The 12114-nt window shown below is 51.7% G+C and overlaps 1 protein-coding gene across 1 annotated transcript; it reads right to left on the bottom strand.

Moving 5' to 3' along the window:
- On the bottom strand, positions 1 to 1535 carry LOC111186746 (neuroendocrine secretory protein 55). Its single transcript, XM_030762867.2, has one exon. It carries the CDS (start codon positions 1285 to 1287, stop codon positions 556 to 558), a length of 732 nt encoding a protein of 243 aa, XP_030618727.1. The 5' UTR covers positions 1288 to 1535; the 3' UTR covers positions 1 to 555.
- Between the last annotated feature and the right edge of the window lie 10579 nt (positions 1536 to 12114).

Below are 12114 nucleotides of genomic sequence, written 5' to 3'. Positions count from 1 at the left end.
AGTATTCGCACATTGCAACAGTGTCGCTACCGCCGGGCGGCTCTGCTTTCTGAAAGTTGGCGCGAGCACCTCCGAACCACGTTTCTGGCACCCGCCAAGGCCAACTGGTTTGAGACTACTTACTCTAGGAGGGAAAAAAGCACGTAAAACAAAGTACACAAAGTACTTACCCGTGCCTTCTGGGTGTGCAGCTCGAAACCTGGGGTGCTCCCGGAATTCAGTCGTGCATCCTGGACACCAGCTCGGAGACCTCAGGCTGTCTCCAGAGGGGCGCGAGGAGCGCCCCGCCGCCCCTCCGGCCAACAGGCCTTTGGCCCCCCGGGCGCCCGCCAGCGCCCCGGGGGAGATTCGCGGAGCTCTTCCCAGCTCGCCCTGCGCCCCCGCCTCCGGGGCTAGCTAGCTGAGCCCGCTCTCTTCCCGCCTTCCTTCTAACCTGCCTTTGCTTCTCCCTCCCTTCCTCCCGCCGCTCCTGCACCGACCCCAGACTCCCCAGTTTAGCGGTTGGTCACCAACCTGGGTCAAAGAAAACAAGGAGAATCTGGGGCGCGTCCTCCATTAGTGACGCCGGATGGGGATGGGTCCCCTTTTGGAAGGAGACTCCGGAGATGGGTCGCGGCGGGTGGGCTTCTTCGGCTTGCAGCGGCGCCGCCGCTGCTTCTTCTCCTTTGGCTGCTCAGACTCCTCGGGGTCCCTCGGATCCTTGTCCTCGGGCTCGGGCTCCTCCCCTTGTCTGGGGCTCTCAGACTCCCGAGTGCTGGGCTGCGCGCGACTCGGGGAGGCGTCGGGGCTCTGCAACCTCAGGGCGTTGAGACGCTCAGTGAGAGACTGGTCGAAGGTGCGGCGCTTGGCCACCACGGGGCCGCGCTCGTCCTCGGGCTCGGTCTCGGGCTCAGTGGTGGGGGCGGTCTCAGGCTCGGTCTGGAAGTCGGTCTCCGACTCGATTTCAGACTCGGTCTCGGTCTCGGATTCGTAGTCGAACTCTTCCTCGTACTCCAGGCACTCGGGGAGGGAGAGCTCGAGGTCTGCCTCCTCGTGCTCGTGGTCGGATTCGGGGGGCTCGGGGAATACCTGGGCGGCGGAGCGGTGGTGGGCGTTAAGGAAGCTCCGGCGCTGGGCAGCCGCGCGCTGCTGGGCGCGGGCGCTGGAGGTGGCGAGGGCGCGAAGGAGAGCAATGGAGCAGGAGAGCCAGAGGAGTGCGGTGGCTGCCCGGCGGCCTAGGGGTGGGCACAGATCGTTGTAACTGTGGCGAGCTCGGCGCCCTTGCTGAGCTCGGGATCTGCGATCCATCCTCACACACACTCGGCGAATCCGACCCACCCTCTGGCTCTGCAGAGAGCAGCTCCGGAGAGCATCGGCTGCTAGAGCCGGAAAAGGTGCTCCTCGCGAGGTTAAGAAGCTGGGTCCGTAGGTCCCAGCCCCACCTCGGCGCGAGGAGAAAAAGGAAGCACCTACCTTCTTGACCACTCAACTTTCTAAAGCTCCGCGCCTCTATTTGCCTCTCTGGGCAAAAAGAAGGGATGGGAAAAGGGGAGAAAAAGTCTATCTCCTCCCAGGCTCCTCTCTCTAAGTCTTAGACTCTAGAGCCTAAGACTCGGGGAGAGGTGCCTCCGCTGGTCCTCTCGCCTGGGAGAGGAAAGAGGAGACTGAGGCGAAGACAAATGGGGCGGAGAGGTTCTGTAAAGTTGCGCGCCCGGACTTCTGCCGGGCATGTGCAGTAGGGAGGCGGGGGCGGCTCCGCATGAGTTGCGCAGTGGCGCCGAGCCCGAGGCGTAGACCCTAATGGGCCGGCAGGTGGCAGGAGGGAACCTTGTTTGAAAGGATTTGGGCGATGGGAGCGGCTGGGGGCCTGGCGGGTGCCAAGGAGCGAGCGAGCGAGCTAGCTACAGGTTAGGGTGCTTGCGCAGCTAGGCATGGGTTCTCCGTGGGGTCCGTACCGCTCCCCAGCTTCTCCAGGGTTATCGATAAGTTGAACAAAGCCCGAAGCAGCTAAAAACCAGACCGCAAAATTGCGGATATTCCGGAGGAATGAGCTTCTGTACGTCAGTATTAACGGTGCGGTTCCGGGCATTTTCCAGGGGCTCAATAGTCTGAGCATGGTAACCTCAGGCAATCATTAATCATGAGATCACCTTTGGCAGACCTGGTACAGTGACCGTAATCTGAGCAGTTTCCAATCCCCCCAACCACCAATGCGGTCTCAAGAGACTAATTAGTTACCTAATGGATAGGTGAGCATCTTCCCTAAGAAGGACCCCCACAGACAGACGGAGTGATGGTTTACACGTCCCCAAGCCCGTTGGTGGACCACCCTGAGCTCTAGCTGAGAACATGTGCCGAAAGTCTAATTAGCTGGAACCACTAGTTAATCTGTGCTATTCAGTAGGTGCAGCCAATTGTCTGCCCCTGGGGGGCGCTGCAGGGCGATCAGCTATCAAGGAAACCGCTGGGTACCACTCAAAGCTCTTTTCATAAATAGGTTTTCAACGAAGTGAGTTCATTCAACAAGTGAGTTCATTCAACAAATGTTGAGTGCCTAGCACATGCCAAGCTCTGTTCTAGGTGCTGAAGATAGAGTAGGAAGAAGAAAAGGAAAGAAAAGAAAATCTTACATCAAGGAAAGGATACTTAGAATTAATCTGCTGTTACTCAGAGCATTAAACCACTCAGGACTCCCTCCTTACCCACCGACATTGTTTAACCCGGCGTGCATTCTAGTGAGAAAATTATTGGATCAGCCAGAGCATTAGGGCTAAGGGACCCCTCGACACCCTAGGTCATGTCGTTGAGCCCCAAAGGAAATGAGTCCATCTCTTTCTCAGCCCTGGAGAATCAAATGAGCTCCATGTCCTCCTGGAGTGGGGATCCGTGGAGTGGTCATTGCTCAGGCAGGATGGTGCTTCGGAAGCTCTGGGGTTCCAGCTGTAACCTGACTGCTGCTTCTGGGTTGTGCATGCCCTCCCCGTTAAAATACGGAGCATCACTTTTGCCCTTGTGACAGGTCCACCGGTGGTATAACTCAGGGCAAAACCATCTTCCTAGAATCTGTGGAAGCAACAAGGCTTTACAGGTGCGACAGGTGGTTTTTCTTGTCTTTGAATCAACATGGGGGAAACTTGAAGAGTCCATGAGGTAATTCTGCCTTCCCTTCTGAGGTGGTCCACCAGGTGTCCCCTCCTGGCACTGCTTCCTGGTGCCCGAAGTGTCCTGCACCCACAGCTATTCCTCAGTGTGGTGTGGCTCACCCTTATCCCTTGCGCACCATGCCTGCCTTAGAGCTGCTGAACCCAGAGTTAAGACCTTAGTGAGATCCTAGCGACTGTTTTGACATGTGGAGGTTTTGTTTCTGCATCTTCGCTGGGGATGGTCTTGAATGCTCCTGCCCTGTCTTCTTGGCTGTGTCTATCTTGCATCTTGTTTTCTTCGAGTTAGTTTGTAGCATTAAAATACTGATTGGTCTAATAAAGTGGGATTGATTGCAAACCTCGTAAAAAGACAGACGTCTGCATTCTCGTTGTGCTCTCCTCCTTACCACTTTGCAGAGCGACTGAAAGGGTTTTATTATCACGGGTGTCTGGATGGCTCCAGTCATCATATGGATGGCATCAGGGGACACGGGACAGGGCCCTTTGGAGCTGCAGATCTCAAATCCTGGTCTCTCAGCCCCAACCTGAGACATTTCTAAAGGTTCTGCTCACGCTGACCCGCCCGCTTGCTTTCTTCCATCAGCTCAGCCCCCCTGACAGTGAGTGGAACATAAAGACATCGTTCAAGTGGTTCTCAGGGAACATTGGGAAAAACTCAGGAATATGTGGGTGCTGCTGAATGCCCTTTCAGTGGAGACAAAGGCCAGCTGTCAGCAACGAGGTGGATTATGGTTCTTTAGCGTACATAAGAAAGTATTTCGTTTTGCAAAAGGAGTGCTTTCTGCCTATAATGGAGCTGGCAGCCCGGGGCCGATCCACTAATATAGATACACCGAGATTGCCTGCATTATTAAAAAATGTGCATTACATAATACATATTTTTGGACTAGATTCTGCATTACTAATGCACTTTCTTTGCAAGATGCATTTTAATCAGCAAATGAACATTTAACAAAGCACTGCATTTAGAGCCCCAGTCATGTATAGTTACCGATACATTTCTGGCGTACATTCGACACGGGCTCTGGGGGCAGGAGGACGTCGCTGAAATACTGTTCCGTCTCGCACTTAGTGCCGGGGCTGAGCAAATGGCTCTGTGCAGAAAGCGCTCTTTAAATGCATTACGTGCATGACTTTAAAAGTGCTTGCTGCAGAGTGAATTTCGAAAAGGAGCAAGTGGGTGATGAACGGCCTCGGGTTGTTACCAGGCGCGAAGGAACCAGGGGCTCTGTCTGTCTGCGGTAAATGAAGTGCGGACATATATCAACATATATCACCGGCGGGGCTCTCTGCCAGAGGGAGGCTCCTGGACCCATTGGACGGGAAAGCGCAGCTCCCAGTTCATTACGATCAGGGTCTTATTTGGACGAACCGTGAAGAATAAGTGTCTTCAGCCCCTTAAAGGATTGTCCCGTGGAAAAGGCATTAAGGTGTATTTTCTGTGGCTCGGGAGGGCAAAATTAGAACCTATGGGAGGCAGTTTCAACAGGCAGATTTCAGCTCAGCCCAAGGAAGGATATTCCAACAATTAGGGCTCTGAAATGGAACGGCTGTCAGGAGATGGTGGCTCTTTGTCAGAAGCGGCGTTAAATCAAAGGACAGGTGACCACATATTAGAGATGTTTTCCCTGGGACTCCTGAGCCAGGTGGAATTAGAACTCCACGCTCACCGAGTTCTTTTCAAGTCAGATTCTGATGCCATGAAAGGGATCTGGAGGCCCTGGGAGAGGGGCTGGGGGCTCTATTAATGGACATGCTCTTCCGACTCGGCTTCTATTTTAGAAGCATTTGAAAGTGCAGGTGGCTCAGCGGCAGGAAGGAATGTCTGGGTAGCAGTTTCAGGACACGAGCAAACAGGTGTCAGTGATGGAGGCTCGGCCAGCGGTGGGCCTTTTGTGACCAGGGTAGGGCTCTGTGACTCTCCGCTCCGCAGCTCATTTGCTGAAGCAAAGAAATCCGTCTCTGTCTATTAATTGTATCGGGCCTCGTTGCCTCCCCTCCCGGAGCTGTCTCGGAAATTAAAAATGAAATTGGCTGTTTAGCAGTCTCACGTTGAGTCACTTCTGTGACCAAGACACTCTTCCAGGCATCGTGGGGAGACGGAGGTGATTGAGAAGTGACCAACCCCTGTCATCTGACAACATGCATGTCAATGTGAAATGCCTCCAACTATTAAAGAGTGGATTGCCAACAGGTGCCACATTCTAAATCCTCGCCAGATAGATAAACCAGGGAGAGAAGCTGCCTGACAGCGGTTACAGTCAGGGAGAGCTCATCTGGTGGTTTTCTGAAAGGTGGGCTTTTACCTCGTCTGACTTTGAGGTTTTCTTTTCTTTTTTTTTTGAAGCCCATTAGAGGAGTGCTTTCAAGCCACCTGTTCCCGCATGCCTACTGTGTGCGAAGCCCTGTTCTAGTCGCTCTGGGGGAGACAGATGACTCACGTGAATTCTCAAAAGGCTCGCCAGGCCATTGTCATGGGTCCCCTCGGCACCAACACGTTTTCCAAGATGACACACAAAAGTTTGGTTCTGCTCCGCCAGGCGAGTGGGTACAATCACTCTTGAACACATTTTTTTGGACAGTCATTGATAAGGACTAATTTTAGAGATGGAGAGCTTTTCAAACTTTCCTTTGGGTAGAAATGAACTCAGGGAGTATGACGTGCTCCCCACCACTGACTGTGGCAATCAGCCAGAAAGGCTCAAGCCCACTGGGAATTTGGCATTGCCTTGCTGCCTGCCCCCCCCCAAGAGGTCTGGGTACAATACAAGAGCATTTGGCTCGCTTTTCTGGGGCGCCACGTCGCTGTCACTCAGACGGCGCTGGTATCTGTCGGCTCTCACCAGTAGAAAGGGCGACGAGCCCGGGCTCCTGACTTTGTGATTTTGGGGGTGTGCCATCTAGAGCCAGAAGCAAACAATAGGGGGAAATCATCATCTCTTTGACATGGCTGGCTTCTGTCCAGGCCTTTGTTGGGGCTACAATGTTCTATTTGTGCCCTTCGTTTTTAAAGGGAGATAGGATCAGAAGTGAACTGTGTCCCTGTGCAGAGCTGCTGGGGTCATCCTCTCAGGAGTGGCCCTTCTTTTCTCTTGGCTTTGTGCGCTGTCGAGGTAATCCTACCAACGCAACACCCACCTGCCTGCCTACCTGCCTACCTACCTACTCCTGTCATGGGAGGAGCAATTTCTAGGCTCCTAATCCAACAGAAGTGTCTGGAAGGCCCCTCCCCCAGGCAGAATGTAAGCTTGGGTGGGCAGGTCCTCCTGGGGCGCGGTGCCTCCCTTCCTCTGCTCTGGCTCTGTCCTGGAGAAATGGCGCCTGGATTCTGTCACCTGCCCTGCTCCAGCCTGCCTGGTGCTCTCCCGTGGCCGGCGCTGCCCGTGGCCCCGGTGGTGCTGGTGTCAGCTGTGTCCTCTGCCCTGCAGAGCTGCCCCTCCTGAGGCTGGTGGGCGGTGGCTGAAAACACTGCTGATTGCAGAGGACCACTCGGCTGTCGGGAACATCCTGTGGTGCGTGGTTGAGCTTTTGTCCACCCGGGCCCCCGGCCACTAGACACTGACAGAGAGCCTCAGAGTTGTTTTTCTGTTCTCTGCTGAGGGTCTGACTCACCCCTTCAGACGTGGTGGGGGAGCGAGGCAGCAGCGGGGCTGAGGGAGAGAGGCTCGCTGGTGTCCTGGTTCAGGATGGCACTCGGAGCTGTCCTTTCAGCCCAAGCTCTTCAAGACGTGATTAGACCAATTTAACATATCTAGTCACTGAGGCTTCGGTAGATTGGGACTGTTTCTATATGTGCAAAGTGAAGTGGAGAATTGAGGCAATTATCTTCGGACAAATGATGCTGGGCTCTGTAATCAGCCCGTCCTCATAGCTGGGGAAATCAGCCTCATTCATCGTGGCAGTGCTTTGACTTGAAGAGGATTCTAAGGTATTTGTTTGTTACTTGCTCTCGGCTTTGTTTTTCCCAGTGGCAGTCGGGGAAGGGCCATCCTGCCCGCACAGGTGTGAGGGTCTGTGGCACCCCGAGGCTGTGGGACCTGTCAGCTAGGCAGGGGCCAGGGGATGCTCTGGATCAGCTCCCTGTCAGCAGGTCCACGGCCAGGTGTGGTCCAGGTGACCGACCTCTGCTTCCTGCTTCTGGTGGAGGCCTACCCCCCGCTTCTTCCCTTGTGCATGAGAGTCCTGAGATGTTGGGGCAGGTGATGGACAAGGTCACCTCCATTGCCAGGATAATACAGGTCCCAGCAGGGCCCACAGTTAGACGTGAACCACCCAAGGTAAAGAAAATGTCACAAAACTAGAAGAAAAAAGAACAGGTCTTCTCAGATCAGAAATGAAAACTCACTATTGTCTGGTGATGACGACTTCTGGAGCCTCCCACCTTCATACTTTTTTTTTTGGCTAAAAATCATTGTAAATTGGGAGTTTTTCCCTTTGCTGGTCTAGAAACTCCTTCGTAAAAGAGCCGTTACTTCCCTCCCACCTCTCCACTCCTGAGGGAAGAAGGAAGAGCAAGACTTTTGTTTTTCCAAATTGCTGAGGTCTGATTGATTCGCGGCAAGTGAGGACTTCAGGCCTAATTGCCCTTGAGAACCATCCGTGTAGTTGGGAAGCCGAGAACAGCAAGAGGGCCCTGTGGGGCCTGCTGGGTGCTGGGCCGGTGGGCCGCAGCCCCTGACTAAGGAGCCCAGAAGGTTCCCTGTCTGGCGCCCGCTGCCAGCACCTCTGCCACCCCACCCTCACACTCATAATTAGAGAACAAGATGAATCTAAGGAATTTCAAGTTGTGTTTTGGACAGCCTCGGAGGTTGGGAGCTTGAGATGGCCCTAAGAATTCAAAACACAGGAATTCAAAACACAGGAATACGAAACACACGGGAATAGGAAACACACAGGAATACGAAACATTTTTCTAGATTGTCAGGAAATCTTCATCTTTGTCACTTTGAAATTTTCTGATGTTGCTTAATTAGTTTTTTAAAAAAAACAAACTCTGAAATTCCTATTCCAAATTGAGATGGGAAGGTTTTGAAAAACATCAGTCTGTCCTCAGGACAGCGGTGGCATAGTGCGGCTTCTGTATCTTTTATTGGTAGCGAGTTTACTTCTGCCGTGTTTGTTAAGCTGTGGCATCATTCCCCATTGGTTCAGTTGGTTTACAGCCTTAATGATCATCGTTTCATGCTATATTTTAAGATCTGCTGGGGCAAGAATCTTCTTACTGCGTATTATCTCAGACTCCTCTGATGGTTTTGTCCATTTGTTTTTCTATAGAATTTAAGATTCGGGACTTCCCTCGTGGTCCAGTGGTTAAGAATCTGCCTTCTAATGCAGGGGACGCAGGTTCGATCCCCGCGTCCATGTGGGAACTAAGATCCCACAGGCCGCGGGGGAACTAAGCCCGCATGCCACAACTAGAGAGAAGCCCTCACGCCACAACGAAGACCCAGCACAGACAAAAAAAAAAAAAGAGGGCTTCCCTGGTGGCGCAGTGGTTCAGAGGGCTTCCCTGGTGGAGCAGTGGTTGAGAGTCCACCTGCCAATGCAGGGGACACGGGTTCGTGCCCCGGTCCGGGAAGATCCCACATGCCGCGGAGCGGCTGGGCCCGTGAGCCATGGCCGCTGAGCCTGCGCGTCCGGGGCCTGTGCTCCACAATGGGAGAGGCCACACAGCAGTGAGAGGCCTGCGTACCGCAAAAAAAAAAAAGAAAGAAAGAAAAAAGAGTTTAAGAATCATTCTTGTCAAGTTCCGTAATGACCCTGGTGATGTCTTGACTGGAATTTCATTTAATCTATAAGTTAGGAAATAGCGTCATTTTTTTCTGTGTTTAGCCATCAGCCGGAAGTATGGTCTCTCTCTTTGTTTGAGTTTCTATTTCTCCCATTAAGGATTTGTGCTTTCTTTGTATAATTCTGATGTATATATGTGGAATTTGGTATGTGAATATATATCATATATTTCCCAAGTATTTGATGTGTTTATTGCTACTGTGAATGGACCCTCTTTCATCATTATATTCAGGCTGTTTCTCTTGTGCTTATAGGAACGGTATTGATTTCTGTGCATTTTTCTCCTATTCTGCTACCGTTAGAATTGGTTGGTTTATGAGGCAACCAGGAGCCTGCTCAGGCCAACGCTCAGCGGAGGTTGCTGCAGGAGGATTTTGTAGAAGGGAATCCTGCACAAGGGAGCGACTTGAGCTGAGTCGGTGGTTGCCAAATGCCAATGCGCAGTGAAGTGAGAAAAATAAAGATGATGTAGTGGGGTTTTCATCGGGTTAAATTTATTCAGGGAAGGGACTGTCCTTGAGATGGAGGCTGCGTAAGCATCCTACCTTTTGGTATTTCAGTGTCATTTCTTTTTGAGTGACAATAGATAGTGATATGGGTTTTCTGGTTTTAAGATTTTGTTTTTAAATTTGGTTTTTATTTAGTTTTTTTGTTTTGTTTTGTTTTGTTTTGCGGTATGCGGGCCTCTCACTGTTGTGGCCTCTCCCGTTGCGGAGCACAGGCTCCGGACGCGCAGGCTCACGGGGCCCAGCCGCTCCGCGGCATGTGGGATCTTCCTGTACTGGGGCACGAACCCGCGTCCCCGGCATCGGCAGGCGGACTCTCAGCCACTGTGCCGCCACGGAAGCCCTTATTTAGTTTTTTAAATGACTTTACTTAGCATATTAAAAAAAAAAGAAAAACTGGGTGGCAACCCAGGTTGGCATTCCATATTTATTTGGAAATTTTAGCATTGTCTGAAATCTCAAAATCAGGAACTTCCAACTCATGTCCTTTCTGACTCCACAGTTTTGTGATATTTGGTAATTCTGGGCTTTTTAAAATTTTTAAATAATTTTTCGTTTATTCTTTTGTCTTCTAGTTAGCCATATCGTTTAGTTAAATTGGTGTTTTTATTCTTTCATCTTTTTCTGGTTTCTTCACCCTTCCTTTGTGTGTCGCCATGTTCTCTGAAAGTATGTGAGAGACAAGAATCTTTGCTCCTTTTCTAAATGAGATGGGTGCGATGGCGCATCCGCATTGTGTTTCTTTCTTTAAAGGGATTTTCTCTTAATGTCTTTTCTCTGATAGTATTTAGGTGGGTTTTAAAAGGAAACAAGATGGTATCCAATGAGAGGAACTCAACAGAGGGAGTTGGGATGAGAAGGAAGAAGCCAGATTTGGGACCAGCTGGGCTGAATATACACCTTGCCTCCTTCTGCTTCATGGCTAACCAGTGGCATTACCTGTCTGGTCTTCTGCCTCCACAGTTGCAAAATAAGATCCTTCTAGGGTCCAAAGAAACCTGCTTCCAGGGCTGTGCAGGTGATCACATGAGGGAAGGGACAGGGGCTGCCTAGTAGTGGTTGATGGCAAGCAAACTGGCGCTGAGCTGCTGCAGTGAGAGTTCGTTCGCTCAGTGGTAGGGTAGCTGTCGCTGATGGCGGTGGTAAAGCTGAAGAAGCAGGAGGGTGATGGTTAGGATTGGCAGGAGCCCAGCGAGGCAGAAGGGGCCCGACGGAAAGTGGGAGAGGCCAGTCGTGTTGGGTCTTGTCTCTTAGTGGCCTCTTAGATACCACGTCTTCTTTATCCACTCATCTGTCATTGGACGCTTAGGGGGCTTCCATGACCTGGCTATTGTGAATAGTGCTGCAGTGAACATAGGGGTGCGGGTATCTTTTCAAATTATAGTTTTGTCTGGATGTATGCCCAGGAGTGGGATGGCTGGGTCATGTGGTAGCTCTATTTGTAGTTTTTTAAGGAACCTCCATCCTGTTCTCCACAGTGGCTGCACCAACGTACATTCCCACCAGCAGTGCAGGAGGGTCCCCTTGTCTCCACGCCCTCTCCAGCATTTGTTATTTGTAGACTTTTTGATGATGGCCATTCTGACTGGTGTGAGGTGATACCTCATTGTAGTTTTGATTTGCATTTCTCTAATAATTAGTGATACTGGGTATCTTTTCATATTCCTGTTGGCCATCTGTATGTCTTCTTTGGAGAAATGTCTATTTAGGTCTTCTGCCCATTTTTTGATAGAGTTGTTTGTTTTTTTGATAGTAAGCTGTATGAGCTCTTTGTGGCCTCTCGATGGAAGGTCTTAGAAGCCATAGTTTGATCTGCAGAAATGCACTGAGTACCCACTATGGGCCATACTCTGTATTAGGCACCAGGATATGAAGGTGAGCTCTCTCCGACCCTGTCTCTCCACCCGGAGCTGGGGATCTAGAAACAATGCATTACCACGTGAAGGAGGTTCTCATTACAGCCTGACTTGAGCTAAGGGCACTGGAAAAGAAACGTGCTTTTTTTTTTTTTTTTTTTCAGAGTATATGGCGGAGGAAGCTGCCCTCGATCTGGGCACATCAGGGAATACTTTACTGGGAAGATGATATGTGCACACTTGAGCTGTGAACTGAAGGATGAATGTGGGGTGGGGGTCGGGCGTACAGTTCCAAGGTCAGGAATAGCGTTCACGAGCCCTCTAGTGAAAAGGATGACGGGTTAGGGGAACCAGCTGAAGGTCAGCGGAACTGGGGCACAGAGTGAGCTGGGTCTGGAGGGTGGGCAGGGGCTGCCACGCAGGGCCTCGTTGGCCTGGCAGGACGAAACGCGGTCTTTATTGTGTCTTGAACAGGGAAGCCCTCTGTCCTGATGGACAGGAGGTGCCATCATCAGGTTGTCGGTTTCAGAAGTCTCTCTGGCCACGGGGTAGGGGGTTGGAATTTGAGGGGCAGAGAGATGGTGGTGGCTGGGAGCATGACTTTGAGAGTTATTTAGGAGGTTGACCAACAAGGCCTGGCAGCAGCATGGATGTGGGGCATTGGCTGGGTGAAGGATGACACCTGGCGGAACTGGCTGAAGTCAGTGCTTTTCCCTGGGCTCGAGGGGGCGTGGGACCTCGAGTTCTGATGGGGTGAGTGGGGTGAGAGGCGGCCATTCTAACTAACCTGTGGGGTTAGGGTCTTTTTTTTTTGGGCCG

The sequence above is a fragment of the Delphinapterus leucas genome, chromosome 15 (assembly GCF_059928025.1).
Source record: "Delphinapterus leucas isolate spDelLeu-1000000601 "Yukka" chromosome 15, BTC_Dleu_Yukka2, whole genome shotgun sequence".
Taxonomy (NCBI): domain Eukaryota; kingdom Metazoa; phylum Chordata; class Mammalia; order Artiodactyla; family Monodontidae; genus Delphinapterus; species Delphinapterus leucas.
The sequence above is the reverse complement of the archived record's forward strand: the minus strand, read 5'-3'. Positions and strand labels throughout refer to the sequence as shown.